At 40.9% G+C, this 24,977-nt stretch overlaps 2 protein-coding genes across 8 annotated transcripts in view; both read right to left on the bottom strand.

The window, feature by feature from the left end:
- Positions 1-24,977, bottom strand: part of SBF2 (SET binding factor 2) — a 571,331-nt gene that overhangs the window by 319,491 nt on the left and 226,863 nt on the right. For 6 of the 7 annotated variants that reach the window (XM_048852731.2, XM_048852730.2, XM_048852729.2 and 3 more), the window contains exon 3: positions 5,671-5,808. The exons of the other annotated variant lie outside the window; for it this stretch is intronic. In XM_048852731.2, the coding sequence (XP_048708688.2) occupies positions 5,671-5,808 (138 nt within the window). The remainder of the gene's footprint in view (positions 1-5,670; positions 5,809-24,977) is intronic. 7 annotated transcript variants of the gene reach the window in all.
- LOC125637770 (uncharacterized) lies at positions 977-3,079 on the bottom strand. Its single transcript, XM_048852767.2, has 2 exons — positions 1,925-3,079; positions 977-1,537 (listed from the first exon to the last, which is right to left on the bottom strand). The coding sequence occupies exons 1-2, from the start codon at positions 2,502-2,504 to the stop codon at positions 1,383-1,385; spliced, it is 735 nt and encodes a 244-aa protein (XP_048708724.2). The 5' UTR covers positions 2,505-3,079; the 3' UTR covers positions 977-1,382.

Genomic DNA, 24,977 nt, shown 5'->3' on the forward strand with positions numbered 1-24,977 from the left:
AGTGACCCTGGGAAATGTGCAGGTCATAGTGGATGGCTTTGCTGCAATGGGATTCCCTAACTGTGGTGGGGCTATAGACGGAACCCATATCCCTATATTGGCACCGGAGCACCAAGCCGCCGAGTACATAAACCGCAAGGGGTACTTTTCGATAGTGCTGCAAGCTCTGGTGGATCACAAGGGACGTTTCACCAACATCAACGTGGGATGGCCGGGAAAGGTGCATGATGCTCGCATCTTCAGGAACTCTGGTCTGTTTCAAAAGCTGCAGGAAGGGACTTTATTCCCAGACCAGAAAATAACTGTTGGGGATGTTGAAATGCCTATATGTATCCTTGGGACCCAGCCTACCCCTTAATGCCATGGCTCATGAAGCCATACACAGGCAGCCTGGACAGTGGTCAGGAGCTGTTCAACTACAGGCTGAGCAAGTGAGAAGGGTGGTAGAATGTGCATTTGGACGTTTAAAGGCGCGCTGGCACAGTTTACTGACTCGCTTAGACCTCAGCGAAACCAATATTCCCACTGTTATTACTGCTTGCTGTGTGCTCCACAATATCTGTGAGAGTAAGGGGGAGACGTTTATGGCGGGGTGGGAGGTTGAGGCAAATCGCCTAGCTGCTGGTTACGCGCAGCCAGACACCAGGGCGGTTAGAAGAGCACAGGAGGGCGCGGTACGCATCAGAGAAGCTTTGAAAACCAGTTTCATGACTGGCCAGGCTACAGTGTGAAAGTTCTGTTTGTTTCTCCTTGATGAACCCCCCCGCCCCTTGGTTCACTCTACTTCCCTGTAAGCTAACCACCTTCCCCTGCTCCCTTTAATCATTGCTTGCAGAGCCAATAAAGTCATTGCTGCTTCACAGTCATGCATTCGTTATTCATTCATCACACAAATAGGGGGATGACTACCAAGATATCCCAGGAGGGGTGGTGGAGGAGGGAAGGAAAATGCCACACAACACTTTAAGCACAGCACTTTAAAAGTTTACAACTTTAAAATTTATTGAATGACAGCCTTCTTTTTTTTGGGCAATCCTCTGTGGTGGAGTGGCTGGTTGGCCAGAGGCCCCCCCACCGCGTTCTTGGGCGTCTGGGTGTGGAGGCTATGGAACTTGGGGAGGAGGGCGGTTGGTTACAGAGGGGCTGCAGTGGCAGTCTGTGCTCCAGCTGCCTTTGCTGCAGCTCAACCATACACTGGAGCATACTGGTTTGGTCCTGCAGCAGCCTCAGCATTGAATCCTGCCTCCTCTCATCACGCTGCCGCCACCTTTGAGCTTCAGCCCTGTCTTCAGCCCACCACTTACTCTCTTCAGCCCGCCACTTACTCTCTTCAGCCCGCCACCTCTCCTCCCGGTCATTTTGTGCTTTCCTGCACTCTGACATTATTTGCCTCCACGCATTCGTCTGTGCTCTGTCAGTGTGGGAGGACAGCATGAGCTCGGAGAACATTTCATCGCGAGTGCGTTTTTTTTTTTCTTTCTAAGCTTCACTAGCCTCTGGGAAGGAGAAGATCCTGTGATCATTGAAACACATGCAGCTGGTGGAGAAAAAAAAAGGGACAGCGGTATTTAAAAAGACACATTTTATAAAACAGTCGCTACACTCTTTCAGGGTAAACCTTGCTGTTAACATTACATACATAGCACATGTGCTTTCGTTACAAGGTCGCATTTTGCCTCCTCCCACCGCGTGAACGGATTTTGGTTGAATGCCAGCAAACATACACTGCAATGCTTTGTTCTACAGTGATTCCCGAGTACGTGTTACTGGCCTGGAGTGGTAAAGTGTCCTACCATGAAGGACGAAATAAGGCTGCCCTCCCCAGAAACCTTTTGCAAAGGCAGAACCGCAAATGCCAGGGCAAAGTAATCCTTTCACATGCTTGCTTTTAAACCATGTATAGCATTTTAAAAGGTACACTCACCAGAGGTCCCTTCTCCGCCTGCTGAGTCCAGGAGGCAGCCTTGGGTGGGTTCGGGGGGTACTGGCTCCAGGTCTAGGGTGAGAAACAGTTCCTGGCTGTCGGGAAAACCGGTTTCTCCGCTTGCTTGCTGTGAGCTATCTACAACCTCCTCATCATCATCTTCTTCGTCCCCAAAACCTACTTCCGTATTGCCTCCATCTCCATTGAAGGAGTCAAACAACACGGCTGGGGTAGTGGTGGCTGAACCCCCTAAAATGGCATGCAGCTCATCATAGAAGCGGCATGTTTGGGGCTCTGACCCAGAGCGGCTGTTCGCCTCTCTGGTTTTCTGGTAGGCTTGCCTCAGCTCCTTCAGTTTCACGCGGCACTGCTTCGGGTCCCTGTTATGGCCTCTGTCCTTCATGCCCTGGGAGATTTTCAGAAAGGTTTTGGCATTTCGAAAACTGGAACGGAGTTCTGATAGCACGGATTCCTCTCCCCAAACAGCGATCAGATCCCGTACCTCCCGTTCGGTCCATGCTGGAGCTCTTTTGCGATTCTGGGACTCCATCATGGTCACCTGTGCTGATGACCTCTGCATGGTCACCTGCAGCTTGCCACGCTGGCCAAACAGGAAATGAGATTCAAAAGTTCGCGGTTCTTTTCCTGTCTACCTGGCCAGTGCATCTGAGTTGAGAGTGCTGTCCAGAGCGGTCATAATGGAGCACTCTGGGATAGCTCCCGGAGGCCAATACCATCGAATTGTGTCCACAGTACCCCAAATTCGAGCCGGCGAGGTCGATTTAAGCGCTAATCCACTTGTCAGGGGTGGAGTAAGGAAATCGATTTTAAGAGCCCTTTAAGTCGAAATAAAGGGCTTCATTGTGTGGACGGGTGCAGGTTTACATCGATTTAATGCTGCTAAATTCGACCTAAAGTCCTAGTGTAGACCAGGGCTGAGGGAGGTACAGGGTGGCTTTATCCTTTATACCTCCTGCTGGGCACAAGGATACATGCTCCATCCCAACAGGTATGAGTAGAGAAAACTCTCCAGTCTGAATGCCTGGGGCACTCAAACATCTAAGTGGAATAGACATGTGCAATCATTTGCAGAATATGTATATTCAACTAACTAAATAAGCTGATGGATATATGATACCTATAAGTGGCCATGTAATTTAAAATGCAATCTACATTTTATATGCTTTATATTGAATACATTTCGTCATACACAATGTCGCACTGAGAAACAAGGCTGAATGTGGACAGTGGGAGCTTACTTCACAAGGTTAAATTCAAGGTTCTCAGTTAATTTATCTCAGTATCTAGATGCAAGATTGTCTATTTTAGAGCCATTGAAAGGCTCACAAGAGAAGTGTGAATTTATTTAATACTAGGATCCTACTGTGTTCCAGCTGCTAGGCTTTTAAGTATAGTGTTCTGTTTCCACAGTTGAGTTTCAAGGTATTTAGAAAAAATACTTGTTACTGTTCTCTATCTCACAGGGAAACAGTGTACCATGAAACAATACAATACAATACAGATTACTGCTTTTAGTGTTTAAATAATCTTATTGAATCAACATTAGGTCCATGTAGACTTGAAAACATTATTAGTTTTTTGAAGTAACTATTTCAGAAACTCAACCCTTTTTAAGTCTTTTCGTGAGTTAGAACGGTAAATACAAATCTACATTGTGCTCAAGACTAAAAATTATTGTCCAAGATGTCATTGTTTATCATTTAGGTCGCGGACACAGCAGTTCACAGACTCATTTGTTTAATGAGACATACAGCTGATGGTCAAAGCTATATTACTTAGTTACATAGTTCAATGCTTCAACAAGATTATCTTTCATTAAAGTTGTACGTGTGTTCAATTCTTGTCTAATGACCATGTAATATGGCACGTCCACTTATTATCTTTGGGCTTCATAATGAAACAGGAAGTTTGGCTATAAACAATGCAGTCACGGAACAAGCTTCACCAAAGCAAGTTCATCTGAAAAATATGCATCCTTCAGAAGATGGGCAGGAACAGTGCTCTCTGGACCAAGATCCTACTACTTTTTTGCATCTGTCTAATTATTAGGCAATATTAGAAATAAAGTTTTTAGTTCATATGGGACCAGTTGTTTAATGAGTATTTCTTGCAAGAAGTTAATTAATTAAAAGCAGTTGTTGGAAACTGCAGCATCAATAATGATCTAGCCAGAATTAGTATAGAGATTATGAAATTCACAGTGATGATGAAGAGTACATGTTTGCAAGCTTTACTCAGCCATGAAAGCATTGCTATGGAATATTTCCTTCTATACTTTAAAAACAAACAAACGAAGAGTTGACAAGACATAAGACTTTTTTTTTTTAGTTTAATCTATGAAAATATCCGTAGATCTTCAATGAACTGTACTGAAGTAAAGTCTATCCAGTTTTTTGGTTACATTTCTACAATTCACCTCAATTAGTTTATTTGCCCGAAACTCATCTTAAAAAACTGTAGAACTAAAGAAATAGAGTGCACCCAAGATTTCTCCTGCTATTCTTAAAATTCCAGTTGTGTCTAAAAGGTACAATATAAAATTGCTGCTATTCAGCAAACTTTTTTTTTTTTTAAATTATTCAGTGAGGTTTTCAGTAGCAGTATAGAGTAATATTTCAACTCCAGGAACATGGAAATCATACTATTAGAATTTTTTTTTAAAAAAAGTTAATTGTGAAATAATAGCAGTGTTTTTTCAATTAAATCTATCTGCTCTTAAGGAACAAATAATTTTGGATCACATGTACTAGATGTGTAATTTTAGAAACACATTAGTGACAAACAATACCAAGATTTTATTTATTTGTGATTATTTACAGTGATACTATATGTTGGAAGGAAAGTTTCAGACATAGCTAAATTTCATAATTATGAATTGCATTAAGTTTGTCCTTAGGTTCTTCCTACCAAGGATTCCAAATAATATGACACAATATAGACTATTTGAATTAATTTACCTTTTTTTGCCTTTTTTTGAATTGATTAAAATTGTCCAAAAATTAATAAGACATTTAAAAAGGATCACTGCCAAATAGTTAATACCTAAAAACTGATTTACCTAAAAAAATGGCATAATTTGAGGACTATCCTTTCATTTCTAAAAATCTATTGTTTTATTAATCCATTAGTTTTGCTAATAAATGGAACTAAACAAATGAGATTAACCACAAGAAGATATATACAGTACATAGATACACAACATTTAACATTTAAAACAACATATAGGTCTACAATATTTTGTTATTCTGAGAGAGACAGCCAGCAGAGGGAGCAAAAGTTAACAAACTCTATTCATGGAGCAGAGATGACAATCACTATGCTAATACACAAACAAGGAAGTAAATGAAAAAAACACCACCATCTGTCTTACCTTGCATAAAAAATACATGCAAAAAATAACTGCTAGACAGAAAAAGGAAAAAAAAAAAAAACCAGTATGGAGTAACACTTTTATTCTAATTCTTCTAAGCGATTTTTTTCAAATAGTGGAGGGTAAAAATAAATAAAAGGATCCCAAATAAGTACTCTGAGGTGTCCTTTCAATTAAACAAAAAAAACCCCCAAACCCAAATACAGACTTTTAACATACAAAAATTCCCTCATCTTAATATCAAGAATATAGGAATATTGTCTGAAATAAATTATTTAACAACACTATTATGAGTATTTATTGTTTTTCAAATGCCTCTTTTCTTGCTTTTTATTTTTGATTCCAAGAGATTTACCTGCAGGTTGATCTCTGCTTCATAGAAAGTTAAGCATGAACAGTAGTGCCGTTCTGAGTCTATATCGGTCAAAACCACCACAAAGAATGTAGGCTGCTTTCTTTCTCTGGACAACTGCCATCCTGCAGGCTGACAAAACTAATTAAAGAAAACAAGAAAATGCCAAAATATAGTTAAACAACAATATTATTTTAGAAAAGCATCACAAATAGTTTCTAACAATATAGCAGAAGTTTTCTTGAAACATTAAATATAAAAAATAAATACAAGAAATAAAAGTATCTGTGCACAACAGTACGTAATGATACTCTGCAAAACAAGAACAGAGCTACCTACCAGATCTTAAGGCCTATCATCAGCTGGTGTAGACTGTCATAGCTTCATAGATTTCAATGGAGTCATGACAATTTACACCACCTGAGAATCTGCCCCCCGCCCCTCCCAATTCAGTATTCAGGTCTTTCCAGGTGCATTGATCAAACACTGATGGCAACAGGACTTGTGCACTTGTAGGGAGAGAAAAATATCTCAGTCCAAATTCTGATGTGGACCTTACAAGAGATTTTGCATCCTAAAATTATTTCTATATTCCCTTGCAACATCTCTTAACAAAATAAATTGAGACTATAATAATATGAAAGATGAAACAGGTCTTGAAATTCTGGTAAAATACTTTTAACATTTTGCAGGTTGGTGCTTATTAATATAACTGGATAGCAGTTTCCCTTCCTGTTGCCTATTACAGAGCGTGAAAGTACCTTCAAGTCTGAAGATTATTCATCAAAAGAAATCCAAGCAGACTAACCAAAAAATATGACACACTTGCATTACAAGGACTATTTTGGATGCCCTCAACAGGTCCAAAGTTAGTGGTACGGTGCATTTATAACAGGTAAATTGCTAAAACCGATACTCTAATTGCTACTTTGACCAGAATTTTTTCTTTTAAAGCAGTCACAGCTTATTTTCTATACAATTCCTTATCAGTCCTCTAATTAAATATGCATGAAGTAGTCACACAATTTAATCTTTTGAACTATAATGTAACATTACAAACTGAGAAATCTGAATAAATTAATTCAAACAGAATACATATTTTTTTGCTACAAGTAATTCAAATTCAAGCTGAGCTTTACTTATGCAAAATTAATTGTTAAAACTCTGACATGCAACTCATTTTTTATTTAAAGACGTACATTATCATTTGCAAAGTATTTTTCCACATTAGCTTTCTGCAACAGTGGAAAAAAACCTTTTCAAGTGACATGGCATGGAAAAAGTGAAAATGGAAGTGTTATGTACTCCTTCATATAAAACAAGAACCAGGGGTCACCCAATGAAATTAATAGGCAGCAGGTGTAAAACAAAAGGAAGTACTTCACATAATGCACAGTCAACCTGAGGAACTTGTTGCCAGGAGATGTTGTGAAGGCCAAAACTACTACTGGGTTTCAAAAAGAATTAGATAAGTTCACAGAGGATAGGTCCATCAATTGCTATTAGCCAAAATAGTTAGGGCCGCAACCCCATGCTGTTAGTCCCCCTAGTCTCTGACTGCCAGAAGCTGGGAGCGGACGAGGGGAAGGATCATTCTATGATTGCCTGTTCTGTTCATTCCCTCTGAAGCACCTGGCATTGACCACTGTTAGAAGACATGATACTGGGATAGATGGACCATTAGTCTGACCCAGTATGGCCGTTCTTATGTTCTAAACATTTACACTGAAGTATCCCATGCTGGATGCCTGTCGCAGGATGATAATTTTTTAATTTCAGCTAAAACAGTCCAAAATTTTTCAATAATGAGGTTAGGCAAAAGTACATGTTAAAAAAACTTTTATACAGATGTTTCACTGGGAAGCTTTAGCATCTCCCTGCTTCGAAGAAGGGATCTGAAATATGACAGGGGGCTGCTGTGGTTTCAGGGACAAATGTTTTGCCATCACTGTGAAAATCTGCCCAAGTTACAAGCCTCTAAAAAAAAATCACAGTTCATACATGCACGTGTACCTCCACAGAGCATGACTTTAAATGCAAATACCATGCTGTTAGATGGAGGGATGCTGGGTTGGGGTATTTAATCCTGTCTCTGTCCCGGGTCAACAGGTCAGTGAAGAGCTAAATCCAGATGCATGGGTGCACAGACACCTGGAGAATATTCAGAAACAAGAACTACTGGGCTACTTGGGAGCAATCAGGATCACCAATGTTCCCTTGTTTAATCTTCTTCAGAACTTGGGTAAGAGAAGGATGATTAAAAACTCACATCAGCTGTCCAACGCCCTCTGGAGTCATAGCCTTGAGCTGTTCTGGAGCAATAGATGGGATATTTCTTGTTCTCTTGACATACAAAGATATCAACACTGCTGAAAGATGCTCCAACCCACGGAATCATGTAATTACTATTTGTGGTCTCTGGAAAAATGTCTGCTGAGGCTGTCTGCTAATGTACTGTGTACCCCTAGGAGGTGCGCTGCCAAGAGGCTGGTCTAGTGTCAAATACACCAGTTCCAGAGACTAATCACTTCTTTGCAAAGAGGGGTGGACCTTGCTCCCGTTTGTTAATGTAGTAACGTTGTTCAACATGACTTGGACATGTAAGGGTTGAATAAATGGTAGGAACTGCTTGCAGGCTTCGTGTACTGCACCACAGTGGCATTTGAACAATTTTTGTAGTGGGGATGCTGAAAGCCATTGAACAAAACTGTAAACCCTGTATATAATGGAAACCACTTCAAGCCAGGGGGTGCTTATCATCCCTAGTTTCAGCACTCCTGACTGAACACAGCTCCAGAAGATTTATGTGTAACTGGAATTCTTGGTGATCCAGGTACCCTGTGCTACGTGATCATCCCACCCTAGTAGAATCACTGTCTGAGATCTGTCTTTTGAACCCCAAAGCAGACCACCTCTCTGTTCTCCCACCAGGAGACAATAACCCAGACCCTGGTAGGAGAACAGAGAGGTGGGAGATACCCAGTGAACAGAGGGTTGTTCTTGAGTCTTTCAGGGAAAGTAGCAACTCATCTCTCTTTTTGACGAACAGATTATTTCTCTCAAAAGCTCTATCGTGGATTGAACCTCCTGGGGAAATCTGGACAACTGGTGCCACAATGCCTAATGCATGATTACAAAAGTCACCATTTAGTAGGAGACTGCATCTGTTACATCTACTGAGGTTTGGGGTCTGATCTAGCCAACAATTTACCTTCATCAATAATTGACAGAGACTGTAACCTATCCTCTTGCGAGAGTTTGTTGGTAAACTCCAAGAATTTATTATAATTAATAAAATCATATTTCAACATTAACACTTGGCAATTTGCTTTGCAGCACTGTAATCATGTCAAAGTAAAGTTTTCTTCCAAAGATCTAAACAGTTCACCTCTTTCTCAGAGGGTGTAGATTTAGTTTGGTGTTGTCTGTTTCTTTTAGCTACAGCCTGCACCAATAGCAAGTTAGAACTGGGGTGGTGGAGTAATTATTCTGCTCTCTTAGCTGGTATGAAGTATTTCTCCTCCATTGTCTTTGGAGTGGGAGCACAGGTAGCTGTAGTATGCCAGACTGTCTTGGCCAGTCCTTGGTAGTGCCACCTTAGTAGGACCAGCACTCTGAAGAATGTCCAGTAGCTCGTGCGGATGGGTCCTGTCCTGTACTTGTTCCATGGGGATCTGGCGTGTATCTGCAATCCTCGTCAGGAGGTCCTGCAACTGCCTGTAGTTATCAGGTGGTGATGGCAAGCCTGGTGCGACTGCCTTGTCTGCGGACAAAAATGAGAACCCTATCGATGCGGGCATTTCTGTCTAATCTGGTTTCTCTTCCTCCTCCATTTGTCCTTGGAGAAGCCGAAGTTCTTCCCTCCATGAAGAAGTTTGCCTTGATTCCAAATGGGATCTGGTGTTTTCAGAGTGACTTATGTATGGACCCCTAATTTCCCTAGAACCCCAATAAGGCCAATGTGAGGGGTCACAGGGAAATTAGAGTAGTAGTCCCCATAAGGGAGGATACCACTTGTACTGAGTGGGATGGCACCCATGATATCCAGGACCCTCTATTTGAGCTGATCCCTTGTGCAGAGGGGAGTGGTGAAGCTCTCCCACGGACACCAGACTCGTCTGAGGTGGCTTCAACATGAATAGGCAGTCCCAATGATATCAGGAGTCTTATTATGCCCCTGCTGGTCGATGGTACTGGTGAATGGCTTTGGGGACCTCCCTGGTTAGGTGTAAGGACCTCCCTGGTTAGGGTCAGGTCCAACAGTATCAGAGAGTCTGTACATGGTACAGAACATGATACATGTTAATGTCCCTAAAGTGAAGGAGCGGGCTGGGCTTCTTTCCTTCGATGGTGTCAGTGGTGTTGGTCTTGCCGCAGTCTCTGGCACTGATAGCTCCTCCTCAGGCTGCATCAGTACTGATGCTGTAGGAGGCATCCACCACCTTCCATCCCTTTCTGGTACCAAAGACAACTGTACTCCTTCATTGAGGGCCAGCTTCAGGATGCTCTTGGTCTTTGGTATTGGGAAACCAGTACTGTGCTCCATGTGAGTTTCTGATACCCCCATATTGGGGGATGGAGTCTCAGCCTACTTACAGGATGTCAGAGAAGAGGTCCTCTTTTAGGATCGTGATTTGGGAGGGGGATTTCTCACATTTCTTGTAAGATTATTTGATCTTACCTTCCTCCTGCCTTTGTTTGTTAGCTGTACTCCATTCGACTCTGGAGCTGGAGACCACTGTGCTCGGAAGGACGTTCTCGGAGGCCTCAGCCCAATGTACAGGGGAGCCTGACTGGCCAGGTTCGGACTGGGGCCTCATTGCACGGTCTATTAGGAATCTTCGGAACCTGTACTTCCAGGTTTGACAGTTTCAGCTTGGAAAGGACTGGCAGATGCTGCACTGGGAGGAGAAGCTTCCCTGAGGCAGCAGAGGCACCTGTTGTGGTCGTCAGTGACCAGAAAGGCCCTGGGGCAAGACACACAATTCTTGAACCTGGGATCCTCAGCATATCAGGAACCCTGTATGAGGAAGGGAGGGAAGGACCCAAATCCTAACCATTAACAGTTACTGAAAATACACTAACTATAAAAACTAACAGATCTTGAAAGCTATTTACAGATGAGGACAAAGTTTGAACAAGAGGAATGTTAGCTAACCCTGTGGATACTGAAGTTCTGTCTCAGATCATGAGTGGTAGAGAGCAACTGGAGAGACAGTCCATCTGCTTTGCCCCATATGCCCTCAGGTCGGATCTCAAGGAGATGAGGGACAGAGGCGTGGACCAATGGAACAAGGAGACGAGGAATGCAGGCGTGAACCAATGGACGCTGCTAGCAAAGTCTTCTGGTCTCAGGTGCATGTAGCATGTGCACATCCCAGAGTGGAATACACACTGGGATCATAACCAGTGTTCCCTCTAATTTTTCCCACCCATGTGCGGAATGAATTTTGTTATGTGCACCAATATGGAGGTGATGTGTGACATAACAAAATTCATGTGGTGGGGGTGGGACCGAGTGGTTTGGAGTATGGGAGGAGTCTCAGTGCTGGAGTAGAGGGTTGGGGTGCAGGAGTGTGAGGACTCCGGCTGGGGGTGCAGGCTCTGGGGTTGGGCTGGGGATGAAGGGATCAGGGCTGGGGCAGAAGATTGGGATGCAGGAGGTGAGGGCTCTGGGGGTGGGGCAGGGGGTGAGGGGTTTGGGGTGCAGGAGGGTGCTCAGGGGCTACGGCTCCCCCCGGCTCGGCAGCTCTGGGGTTGGGAGGGGAGAGGTGCCTCTCCCCGCCGCGGCAGCTCTGGGGTTCGGGCTGCAGGATAGGCGCCCTTCCCCCGGCCCTAGCAGGTCCAGGCCAGGGGAGAACTGCCCCAGGAAACCCGTCCGCAGCTGGGTCTGGGCCACTCTGGCTGCGCTGCAGCAGAGTTGGGGCCAGGGGAGGGGCGCCCCTCCACTCGGCAGGTCCCTGGACGGGTTCCTTGAGTGCCTGCGCAGCGCTAAATAGGCTGCTGCGCAGCTGCACAGCTTCCAGGGAACTTAGACTATAATCCAAAGAAGAAATACCTATTCTGTGAGCTAGGTCTAGCCTGTACACTGATGAGACAGGGATCCTGCAGAAAACATAGTATATGATCATATAATTAAAGACTATCACAACACATAAGGGGGTTGAATTAAATTTGCAACCTTAATACTGGCATTTCCCAACTTCTCAGTGCTTGAGTTTACAACCTTAATATTCTTTTAACACAGTTTTTTGAATATATATTAAAACAAGAGTTATTTACATGCCAATTGTATTAGTCTAACTTGAATAAACCATTTCTAGGGGGGCTACTATAAATGACGGATAAATGAAAATTACACCTAAATTATAATGTGAAGGGGAAAAGAGGGCTGCACAGGCAAGTGCAAAGGAAATACAGTCTGCTAGGTTCAGAATATAATCAAAGGTGTGTAGTGAACTGAGAGCAGTGAGCTATCAGTGCTGATTTCACAGTCCTTATGCTTATTTAATTCCCACTGATGTCAACAGGAACTTTGCATGGATTAAGATTAGAAATATAATTTATTCCTTCTAGATCTGCTTATTTCACTAGCAACAAAAATACGTCGTTTAGCAAAGAAAATGTCATAATCCTGGCTAAAATGTCTGAGCCCTACTGGCTGACAGGGAAATTCCATGTTTTCAAATAAACCGGAAAGGAAGTAAAAAAATCAAAATTGAGGAAAATGTATGCCTCAAAGGAATTAAAATAATGAATGACATGCAGTTTCCATAAAAACACTAAGATACTTTAGCATAACATTTATCAGTGAAAACAACACAGAAGGAAACCTTAAAAGTCAATACAAATATAACTTACTAGACAGTAATGAGAGGCTGATTAACATCAGTCTAGTTATTAAGTCAGAACAGTAAAAATATGTTTTCTTACTAAAATTCCACACCAGACAAAAATCACTATTAATAAGAATGTAATCGAAAGGTCATGTGGGTTCTTCTGTACAGTAAACAATGAGAAGCAGAAGTTTAAAAAATAAACATTTTCATATTGTTTCACTTATTTGCAGAATTCTTGGAACTAGAACACAGTTTCTATCAAATACCAAGCCAGACAAGATGGTTGTGTATTTATAACATTCTGAGTCTAATGGTAGGTGACTGCTTCATATTTCCTGCAATTTATGAAATAGAAAAGAACTTTATTCCTAACAATCCAACATGCATACTCCAACAGTTGAGCTAAAAGTACAGATAAATAAAGCTGCTCATATATTTCTAAAGCTATGGAATTACATTCCGTAATTTAATTAAGGAAGCAAATAAGTTTCCATTAATTACTCTCAACTGCTTTCTTAGGCCAGGTCTAAACTAGAAAAATAGGTTGTAACTAAAAATGTATTAGCTACTATATTGTCTAGTGTAGATGGGATTTAATACCTTTAAAAATGTGTTACCGGTTCATAGTCAACCCTAGATTCCCCTTTAGGGCTGAGCATGACCAGCTAACACTTTTTAAAGGCGTTAAGCCTCATCTAAACCAATGTTTATAAACTGCTGGTTATAACTTGTTGCCTGACAGGTTTTTAAAGACATTTTCCCAACTCTGTCCCTGTATCTTTTTATGAAAGCATATCTACTTGTATAGTTCAGCACAGCTCCAAAACTTGAAGGAACATTAAGCTTTGTCATATATTTTATTTCCAGGAGTTACACAACTTGAGATAATTCTAGTACAATAATTTTAAACACCTATACCTTTTCCAATATCACTTTCAAATTCACAATGATGAAATAAACAAACTGCAAATACTTGAAGGGGACATTTATATGTTTAAAGTTGACTTGGAAAGAATACTTTAAAAACTAAGTTTGTACCTACTTTATTATTTATTTGTATTATCATGACGCCTAGGAGCTCCAGTAATGGACCAGGACCTCAGCGTGCTAGGTGCTGTACCAACACAGAACAAAAAGACAGTCTCTGTTCTAAAGAGTTTAAAATCTAAATATAAGATAAGAAAATCAACAGATGGATACAGACAGATGGGAGAGTAAAAGGAAACAGAAATATGGTCAACACGGAGGGCTGTGGTCTTAGCATACCAGCAGCCTACCTGTTGTTTTTGTACGCTTCACAATGGCAAAGCAGAGTCTTAAAGAAGGTTTTGAAGGCCAAAAAGATTTTTCTCACCAACCACAGAAGTCCCATGTACTAATTTGGGTTTTATAGGAAAATATTAGGAAAGCTAAATCTGATCCTCTCTGGTTTTGCTAGGGAGCATATTAAAGATCTCAGAGCATATGTACTGATTATAACCTCTCACATCTTAAATGGAAGTTGAAACTTTCACAAAGCCATCCTTTCTAGCAACACATAACGCATTGCTGTAAAGTAGGTATTACCAAACAAACACTAATTTTAAACAGGCTGCATAATATTTCTTCTCTCAACTGCCCATTTTTCTGTCTCTGAACTCGTCAGGTCATCATTTTACTAGTTCTTCAGCTCAGGTCACCATTATTATTATTTGTATTACAGCAGCACCTAGAAGCCCCAAACAAGATCTGGACCATGTTGTCCTATTTAGGGACAATCCCTGCCACAAAGAGCTCACAATCGAAACAGAAAAGACACAGGAAGGTAAAATGGGAAACAGAGGCACAGAGAGTTGAAGTCACAAAAGTCACACAGCTGGTCAGGAGTAGACCTGTAAACAAAATCCAAGTCTCCCAAGTTCCAATCCAGTGCTCTATCAATAGACCTCAATGCCTCTACCTCCTCCTTCACCTCCAGTGCCCTATCAATAGCAGTAGACTGCCTCCTCCTTCCAGTCTACTAGTAATGAGGAGGATGTTAAACAACATCTACTAAGGATAAACTGTTTTTAAATTACCTGGCCCAGATGACTTGCCCTGAAGACTCCCAAAAAAGACTGAGGAGATCTTTGGCGCACTGATGTTAACTTTTAATAAATCTTGGAATACCGGGGAAATTCCAGAAGATGAAAGAAGCGCTAATGTTGTGCAAAAATTCAAAAAGGGAAAGCAAGATAACCCAGGTAACTACAGTCTGGTGAGCCTGATAGCAATCCTGGGCAAAATAATGGAAAAACTGATACATTATTCAACTGAAAAAGAATTAAAGGATAGAAATACAATTAATGCCAATCACAACATGGTTTTATGGAAATTAGATCTAGTCAAACAAACCTGATTTCATTCTTTAGGATTACAAGTTTGGCTGATAAAGGTAACTGCATTGGTGCAATACAGATACTTTTGAAAGGCATTTGACTAAGTACCACATGACATTCTGATAAAAAAAATTAATACTAAATAATATCAATGAAGGAAAAATTAAATGGATTAAGAGCTATCTGTCTAACTGACAGATCTCAAAAAAATATTTGCTAATGGGAAATCATTATTGAGGAGGGTTCCATGGCAATGTTCCCTCTAATTTTTGACTGGCCATGTGCGCAAAAAATTTCTTCTGTGCAAATTTTTGTGCGTGCAGTGTTTTGCCGTGTGCGCAGGGTTTAGGATCTGTGTGCGCGCGCGCACGCGCACAGCTTAGAGGGAACAGTGTCCACAGGAATCAGTAATAGGCTGGACACTATTCAACATTTTCATCAATGATATGTAGGTAAATATAAAATCACTGCTGATAAAATTTGTCGATGAAACAAAGATTGGCGGAGTGATAAATAATTATGTGAATAGGGCAGTAGCACAGAGCGATCTGATTCACTTGGTAAACTGAACACATCCAAACAAAATGTTTTAATACAGTCAAGTTCAAAGTTATACATCTAGAAACATACCTACAAAATGAGGGACTGTTTCCTAAGAAGCAGTGAAGCCGAGAAGGATTTAGGGGTCAGAGTAAACAAGTAATTAAACAAGAGCTCCCAGTGCGATCCTCGGATATATAAAAATGAGTAGAAAGCAGGAGTAGGTGGTTATTTACCTCTGTATACAGCATTGGCGAGAAATACTGGAATATCATGTCCTGTTCTGGTGTCTGCATTTTAAACAGATTGTTCAAAAACTGGAGAGGGTGAAGAAAGAGCCACAACGATTCCAGGGATAGAGAAAATACCTTACAGTGAAAAAAACCTAAAGACTACATATACACTTTGTTATTACCAAGACAGACCAATTTCTGCCAATACTAAAGTCTGATAATTTTGTTCTTAAAAATTATAGTTTTTGAGATGCCTATATAGATACATCCCAGTGCTGAAAAGCAAATTTCAATAGAATCTCTCTGTGATAAATGAAGGGAGGGGGTAGCTCCCTTTTATGGGCATCCAGCTAGCCAGTCGCTATAGAATCCCTCTTAGTAGCTGTTCTCTAATTGCTCTACCTGTAAAGGGTTAAAAAGTTTCACTGCTATGCATAGGTAAAAGAAAGAGTGGGCACCTGGCCAAAAGAGCCAATTGGAAGCCTAGAATTTTTTAAAATTGAAAAAAAAGACTCTCCTTCTGTCTGTCTGTTGTTCTCCTGGGGAGAAGGAGACAGGGCAGCAGTGATGCTGTAAAAAGCTTGGGGCCGGGTATGAAAAATCCTCGGTACCATACCTATAAACTACACATTTAAAACCCCAGATATGTAAGTAGATCAGGAGATGTTTAGGAAGATGCGATTAGGTTTATCTCTTTATTTTGCTTGTAACCTTTAAGCTGAACCTCAAGAAAGCTATTCTTGGTGCTTAATTCTTGTAGTTGCTCTTTTAAAATCTAGCAATAGCCTGAGTTCCCAGATGTATTTTCTTTCTTTTTTTTATATTAATAAAATGTACCTTTTTTAAGAACAGTATTGAATTTTTGTGTCTTAAGAGGTTTGTGCACATGTTGTTTAAGTAGCTGGTGGCAACAGCTGATTTCCTTTTTTTCCCCCCCTCAGCTCTTCCCTTGAGGGTACCCCACAGAAAGGAATTACCAAGTGCGCCTTCCTGGGCTCTCAAAGGAGTTCTGCACTTGGGTGGTGGCAGCATCTACCAATCCAAGATCAGACAAAAGCTGTAACCTTGGGAGTTTAATACAAGCCTGGAGTGGCCAGTATTAATTTTTAGAATCCTTGCGGGCCTACACCTTCTGCACTCGAAGTGCCAGAGTGGGGAATTAGCCTTAACACTCACTCAGGCAATATCTGTCAGCTGGCGAGAGAGTGTTGTTCCACCTATTTTTTGACGACAAATGCTGTGATGACAGCTCCAAATTTTCATATCAAGTTTAAATTTACAGAATCTTCAGTATATTCAATTCTATATGAATGCTGTAATTACTTTTCTTAACGTGACTGTAGTTCATATTCTCAAAACGCTCACGATTGGTACAGATTAGTAAACAGTAGGAAGACTGAGTACATGTGACTTCTGAACACTGCCAGCTGTATGCATACATTTTTCAGCAAACTTAGGAAAAAATCTATTTCTATCATCCTCCGTGGGAGATGCCGTGCTAAGGGAAGGAGAATGGGGCAGGAAAGATTTAGGGTGTATCTATATGATGAATTTTACTGGCATAATAATATTAGTACAGTTAAACCACTATAGTAATGAAATGCAAAATCTTTGTTAATCCAGAGTTAAGTTGTCCAGTGATAGCTCATGCCCTTCCAAAATGTCAAGTTCAGCAAAACAAACTTCTGAAAACCAGGAAATAAAAAGTTAAGGCATACACCCACACAACCTTAAATTCTACCGCCCTGGAGGTGGCAAGAGCCACTGGGAATTATCTACATCAGTGGCTCTCAAGTTTTCCAGACTACTGTATCCCTTTCAGGAGTCTGATTTGTCTTGCGTACACCCAATTTCACCTCACTTGCTTACAAAATCAGACATAAAAGTGCAGAAGTGTCACAGCACACTTACTGAAAAATTGTTTACTTTCTTATTTTTACCATATAATTATAAAATAAGTCAATTGGAATATAAATATTGTACTTACATTTCAGTGTATAGTATATAGAACAGTATAAACAAGTCATTTGTCTGTATGAAATTTTAGTTTGTACTGACTTTGCTAGTGCTTTTTTGTAGCCTGTGGTTAAACTAGGCAAATATCTAGATGAGTTGATGTACCCCCTGGAAGACTTCTGCATACCCGCAGGAGTACACATACACAGGAGTACACAGAAGTACACATGTGTATATGTGTACTTCTCAACCATTCTCCCCTGGTTGAGAATCATTGATCTACATGCACTCCAGTTACTTTCAGTGTTAGGTGTAGCTGTACCGAATGGTGGAGACAGGTTGGTAAAGGTGTGTTTGTGATATGAAGACATCCAGGGATGAGTTTGAGAAGTGTCATAGAGCTGTGACTGCAATATGAAGAGATCTGGGTCTGAGTCTCCCCACATGTGTGATCAAAGGAAAGAGGTATATGTGTATCTGGAGCTTCCAGTCTGCATGATTTCAATACAGAATTGTGTAGGTTGTGTCAGTAGCAGGGCACTGGGTTCTTCTTGCCACGGTCATTTTCAGTAGTGAGGTGGGATACAAAGCAGTCTGTGGATCTAATGATGGGTAGAGGAACATATAGGCTTAGGTGGTATTCTCTGTGTAAGCGTGAAAGGGTTGTAAAGGGGTATGAAATGATTATCAAATTTTACAAGTGTGGTATTTTGTCAGGAGAGTAGGCTCAGTATTTGAGTGTAGAACAGACATAATGCATGCAATCCTGTCTGGGAACAGAGGGAAACTCCATATGGCTCTGTCTGCAGCAGTGAACCTTGGGCAAAATTTTGTGCTCTGTGCTACATAAACATTTTTACTGAACCAAATTCTTGGTTTAAGCAAGTAATGTGCAAAACAACCAGCCTGATGAACACAGACATGTACAAATGTCATCTCATGTAAGCTATATTACGAGATATGAGACTGAAGTATTATCAAGTATTTGTATTGTGGTTGCACTTAGAAGCCCCAGTCAAGGACCAAGACTCTGTGGTATTAGGTGCTGTACACAGACACACACACACACAGCACAAACAGCCTCTCCTTACGCTTTGATGCTGCCTCTCTCTTTTGTATGCTCTGCAAACTTTTCCTGCAGGGGCTATACTGAACAGGAAACTAGAAATAAAATATTTGTGCAATTTTAGTTTTAAACTGTTGCAGTTCTCTAACATCTTCTTCCAAAAATGTAGACTCTCCTAAATCCATAGAGCTGTTTTTTGTTAAATGCTATGATGATTTTACAGTGCAATACTGTCTATATGCACCTAAAGATAAGTATAAAATATATTTCAGAGGTCTTCATTAAAAGAACACTTCATTAAAAAGACACAGAAATAATCTTTAAATTTAGAGCATGTGAAAAAGGGAAAGCATCTGTTAGGATATAGATATTCAGGCCTGTCTGTAAAGGCCTATACTCTAAGAATTTAGGTGTTCTTATCACTTGGCTAGCTAGAGGTATAAAAGAAAGAATCAAAATCACTGTCTGCCAGTGTAAGGTCCTTCTCTTACTGTCACAGTCTGAGGCCCTGTTCTTAGGCTAAGGCCTTTGGCTCAGCAACAGAAGCAGCCATAAGCTGGGAAGCGACCGGTCACATCCTCACATTCCAAACTAGTCACATTGAAATAAGGTGCTATTGGGCTGTTAGGAATACAATCCTGTCCTGATAATGCCCATTGCCTCCAGAGAAAGGGAAGTGCCTAGAAAATATAAAAGGAAATTTAGTTTGATAGCATCCTGCCTGGCAAGAACTCAGTTATCAATAACTGGGGTGTGAAATCCTCATTTCTGTATTGTTTTGTCATTATAGTTCCCACTTTGCTATTGTTTGTCTGTATAATCTCTGTCTGGTTCTGTGATTGTTTCTGTCTGCTGTATAATTAATTTTGCTGGGTGTAAACTAATTAAGGTGGTGGGATATAATTGGTTACATAATCATGTTACAATATGTTAGGATTGGTTAGTTAAATTTCAGTAAAATGACTGGTTAAGGTATAGCTAAGCAGAACTCACGTTTTACTATATAGTCTGCAGTCAGTCAGGAAGTGTGTGGGTGGGTGGGTGGGTGAAACTGGAATCATGTTTGGCTAAGGGCAGGAATGGGAACAGGGACACAGGTGTAAAGCTCTGTGGTGTCGGAGCTGGGAAGGGGGACACTAAGGAAGGAAACTGGAATCATGCTTGCTGGAAGTTCACCCCAATAAACATCAAATTGTTTGCACCTTTGGACTTCGGGTATTGTTGCTCTCTGTTCATGCGAGAAGGACCAGGGAAGTGGATGAAGGAATAAGCCCCCTAACAGCATCCATCTTCCCTGCAATTTTTACCACGAGACATGGTTTTCATCATATTCAAGACAGGTACCTTTTAAAATTCCAAGCAATAAAATATGCTAGCTAAGGATTACTTCTCCTAAAGCCTTTTTCAAAGCCTATAAAAGTAGATATGAGCACAAACCACAACCCCAAACACTTCTCAACTTTTGAGCGTAATACGTACATGTGAGAATCCAAATCTGGATCAAACATCAAACAAAAATCCCAACCCTTAGAGTAGCTCAGACCAATTTCTAATATAAATGAATACAAATATAAAATTCCTAAATTCGAATGACACTATGAAATCTTGAAACAGACAAGGTGGATGAGGCAGCATCTTTTATTGGACCAACTTATGTCGGGGAAAGAGACAAGCTTTGAGTTAACTTACAAGGCATATTTTGTACAAAGATTATTACAATAGTATTTAGTGAGTGAATACAGGGGTCTATTTTGTCAAAACTATATGCTAAAAATTCATTTGGTGATGGATATTTTCATACAGGGAGTGATTTCTTGGCAACCTCAAACAAACCAAAATAAAATTTCATTCTGAAAACTTGACATGATCATCAAATTAACTTTAAGTATTTTTCTGACATCTAAAGGCTGGAAATCCTTTTCTTCTGAGAAAAACATCAAAAAGAATCAAACCAGAAGCAGAATAATGTCACCCTTAAGAGAATATCCATTAACATTTATTCTGCCCTCATTCTCTCTTTGATGTGGAGCTCTAACTAGTTCCTTTTCCCCTCTGTTGACAATATCTGCTACTCAGCTGTGCATCCAGCTGAACATAAGTCTACAAGCAATAGTTAGATATAGTACAACAAAAAATTGAAATTGGTCCTTCAAACTGACTTTATATTATAGTTTTAATGCTAGATTCAGCTTTCAGAATGTAAGGAAATATTATTTTTTGGTTCTGCTGCTTGAAAACAATTTAGGAAAGCCACATGAGTTCCCAAGGACTTTCGGTATTATTTTTAGAGCCCTGCGCGGATACACAAATGTGTATCCGCATCCAATCCACAATCTGCAAAAACTATCTACACTGAGGGCCAGGCTGAGGCTCCGAGGCAACCCCCTTTTCCCTGCCTGAGCCCAGACGGGGAGAGCCCACGTGGATTTGAGGACCCTCCACCTGCCGTTAGCCAGGTGGGGAACCTTTTAGTTTCTTCAATTAATTTAGGAATTTCTAGCCTCTGAAGAAATGAGGAAGATGGGCAGGAAGTGTGAATATGCAGAGGTTCATCTCAATGAATTCCCGATTACATGTATCTTAATCTGAATCCTCCCTATGCTGTCAGATGTTGCTTAGGGCATGAACAACTCTCCATTATCCCTGTCTATCCTGGCCTGCTCTTTTCATTTCTCTATGCTGCTATCTCCCATAAGTTGGCTCCTTTTGCAAGTTTCTCCCACTGTCCAATGGCATTCCTGCCATGGCAGATGCTCTGTCTTCATCCTTAACATGACCCAAATATTTTCATCTTCTTTTCCGGATAAATTAAAAAGTAAGGAGTTGATGAATTGTCTGTCAGATCTCGGAATTTTTATAAATTCATTCCATTTAATACCTATTATTTTTTAAAGCATTTGATTTTGAAGGCATTTATATGACTGTCTGTACCTTTAAAGGTGATAAATGTAGCTGCTTCCTTTGCCAATTGTGACATTATTTCCCACTGAACATCCCCTTGGCTTGCATGTCACTGCCATGGTACATGAACTGAGTCACTTCTTGTATTCCTTTGCCTTCTAAAGTAATGCTTGAGTTCAGAGTTGGTGGGGTTGTCATTAGATTTTTTTTCATAACTGATTATTAGCCCCATCCTTTTTACAATCCTGGACAGTCTTTTTTGGTCTTTGCTTAAATATTTGTTGAGTGATCGATTAGGTTTCCTGCAAAATCTACAATGCCAAACAGCAGCGGTGAAATAATGCATCCTTGTTTGACACCAGTGTCTATACTGAACCATTCTGTCAAGTCTGCCTTTATTTTAACGGTGCATGCTTCACCTTGACATAAAGCCTTGATGATGATAATTTTTGTTTGTATACCATAACACTTCAAGATGATCCAGTATCAAAATGGAGACTTTCAAATGCTCTCTCAAATCTATGAAGTTTATGATGAGTGGTTTTTGCAATTCAATGCTCTCTTCAATTATTATTATTATTAGGGTGAAAATCTGGTTGACACATGATCTTCCAGGTCAAAATCCAACCCCTGCTTTCCCCTCAGCATTGCCTCAACCATATCCATAATTCTGCTTGAGATAAAACAGCAGAAAACTTTTTCTATCACTGAAAGGAATGTAACATCTTGCCAATTCTTGCACAGAATGTGCATACTTGTTCAATTCTTAGATCACAGAATCATAAAAATGTAAGTCTCAAAGGGAACTTGAGAAGCCATCTAATCCATCCACCCTTGCTAAGGCAGGACAAAGTATACTGTGACAAAGTTCCTGCTCTACCTTGGTGGGTCTTGCACTTATTGGCGAATTTGCTCGCCTTGGAGCTTCACGGCAGCCCTTAGCTTGGCCGATTTTTCTGAATTCACAGTCCAGGTCAACTCCTCCTATGTCTAACCAGGAGTTGGGAGGATTTGTGGGGGAACCCGGGCCCGCCCTCTACTCCGGGTTCCAGCCCAGGGCCCTGTGGAATGCAGCTGTCTAGAGTGCCTCCTGGAACAGCTGTGTGACAGCTACAATTCCCTGGGCTAGTTCCCCATGGCCTCCTCTCAACACCTTCTTTATCCTCACCATAGGACCTTCCTCCTGGTGTCTGATAATGCTTGTACTTCTCAGTCCTCCAACAGTCCGCGTTCTCACTCTCAGCTCCTAATGCCTCTTGCTCCCAGCTCCTCACATGCACACCACAAACTGAAGTGAGCTCCTTTTTAAAACCCAGGTGCCCTGATTAGCCTGCCTTAATTGATTCTAGCAGCTTCTTGATTGGCTGCAGGTGTTCTAATCAGCCTGTCTTAATTGTCTCCAGAAGGTTCCCGATTGTTCTGGAACCTTCCCTGTTACCTTACCCAGGGAAAAGGGACCTACTTAGCCTGGGGCTAATATATCTGCCTTCTATTACTCTCCTATAGTCATTTGGTCCGACCCTGTCACAATACCTAGACCATCCCTGACAGGTGTTTGTCTAATCTATTCTTAAAATCCTCCAGTGATGGGGATTCCACAGCCTTCCTTGGTAACCTAATCCAGTATGTAATTATGCTTATGATTACAAAGTTTTTCTTAAATATCCAATCTAAATCACAATTGCTGTAGATTAAGCCCATTACTTCTCGCCCTACCTTCAGTGCACATGGAGAACAAGTGATCACCAGGCTCTTTCGAAAATCTTTTAAACATATTTGAAAACTTACGTCCGTCTCCCCACTCCTCCCCTCCCTTGTCTTCTTTTCTCAAGATTAAACATGCCCTATTTTTTTAAATCTTTCCTCATAGGTCAGGTTTTCTAAAGCTTTTATCAGTTTTGCTGCTCTCCTCTGGACACTGTCCAATTTGTCCAGATGTTCTGTAGCTGCCTGGCCAGTTCTCTAGGTAAGCTACGGGCCTAGCCAAAATCACCTTTTTAGGCCCAAAAAGGGATTTTTCAACTAGACAAGATTAGTACATATCTAGTGGGGTTAATTTTCAATCTTCCCCATTGACAGCAGCTTGGAGGCCTGACCAGTTAGTTAGCAGTAGATTAACAGGAAAATAGTTTTAAAGACATTTTGTTACAACTTGCCGCTGGTGACCAGTGCAGACTAAATAGTAGTAAGTGCCCACTCCTGGGATAAATAAGAGCATGGGACCAAAGAGGCTACAGGCACCAACTCGGATTGGTTTTAGTGTAGCGGGTAGTCTTGAGGTCTCACATAGATTAAACTACTCTTGTCTTCATTCTCATCCCCTGCACAAGGTGACAGTGTTTGGCATTCCATCTCCAGTGCTAAATCTGTTTGAGGACTATATGGGGATTAGGCGGAGGGTCAACCTTCCTTTCACTCTTATTCAGTTAACTGATGTTCCCCATACTGGATCCAAATAACTGCCTGGTAATTCAAGGAAGTGGTAATGGGCCATTCTGTTGAAGAAAGTTGTAGCCTGCTGCTCTGAATCTATTTGTTGTGTCTGTATAATTTCCTGTGTGTCCTGATCACTGTAGAAAGAGCAAAACAACTATCCTCAACTTCATTAATGCTGCAGAACTTAACTACAATTCAGTACACAAATACAAAGATAAGGCAGATATTCCTTGCAAAGCTATCACCCTATCTGGTTCATGTAGATCCAAAATTTTCCACTGATGCCCCAAAATCCACTACCAAGTTTCAAAGAGTATATTACACATTATGTGTAAATAACAAAAAAATAAAAAAGGGTCATCCTATATACAAGCACGTGAGAAGGAAAGGTGCTACTACATATATAGGAGGGAAGAGAGGAGAGATGCCATGTACTTATGCTGCATGTTGAGGGCACTTTGGCAACATTTGAACCAACTAGCCATGGCCTCCAATATGACCTGCCTCTCACAACAGGTTAACCCAAACAAGCTAGTTCCATCCCCACAGCAAGTCAGTTAATGTCAACAAGATGCATTTCTGAACATATTTTCTTTGCCACTTATTCTTCATCAAGAGACAAGCAAAACTTTAAAACAGTAGCATGACTACTAAGGCAACAATGTTTAATGGCAGTTGAATGGAGAATGTGGTTGCATACATGCACGAATAGCCTACCTTTTCCATAGAGCAGCACAACAACCCTGGAAACTTTGCTGTGAACAGAACTCAGTAACTATGGCTTTCTGTATCTCAACAAGCTGAAGATTTCCAGGGATAATTCTAAACTAGACAAAATTTACTTCCATCACACACACACACACGCACAGGCCTGTTTAATCAGACTGTATATTACTGAAATTCATTGTAATAAGAAATCATCAATCTGCAAAAATTAGGTACAGAAAACTCTGTGTGTGTAAGTAATTATTCTCACATCATT

Source organism: Caretta caretta, chromosome 6, assembly GCF_965140235.1.
Source record: "Caretta caretta isolate rCarCar2 chromosome 6, rCarCar1.hap1, whole genome shotgun sequence".
NCBI lineage: Eukaryota > Metazoa > Chordata > Testudines > Cheloniidae > Caretta > Caretta caretta.

Bases quoted from the DNA above. Each gene is read 5' to 3' on its own strand.
- LOC125637770 (XM_048852767.2), bottom strand. From the start codon at position 2,504: ATGCAGAGGTCATCAGCACAGGTGACCATGATGGAGTCCCAGAATCGC. The intron at 1,538-1,924 runs GTGAGTGTACCT...TTTCTCCACCAG, and splicing joins AGGCGGAGAAGGGACCTCTG to CTGCATGTGTTTCAATGATC.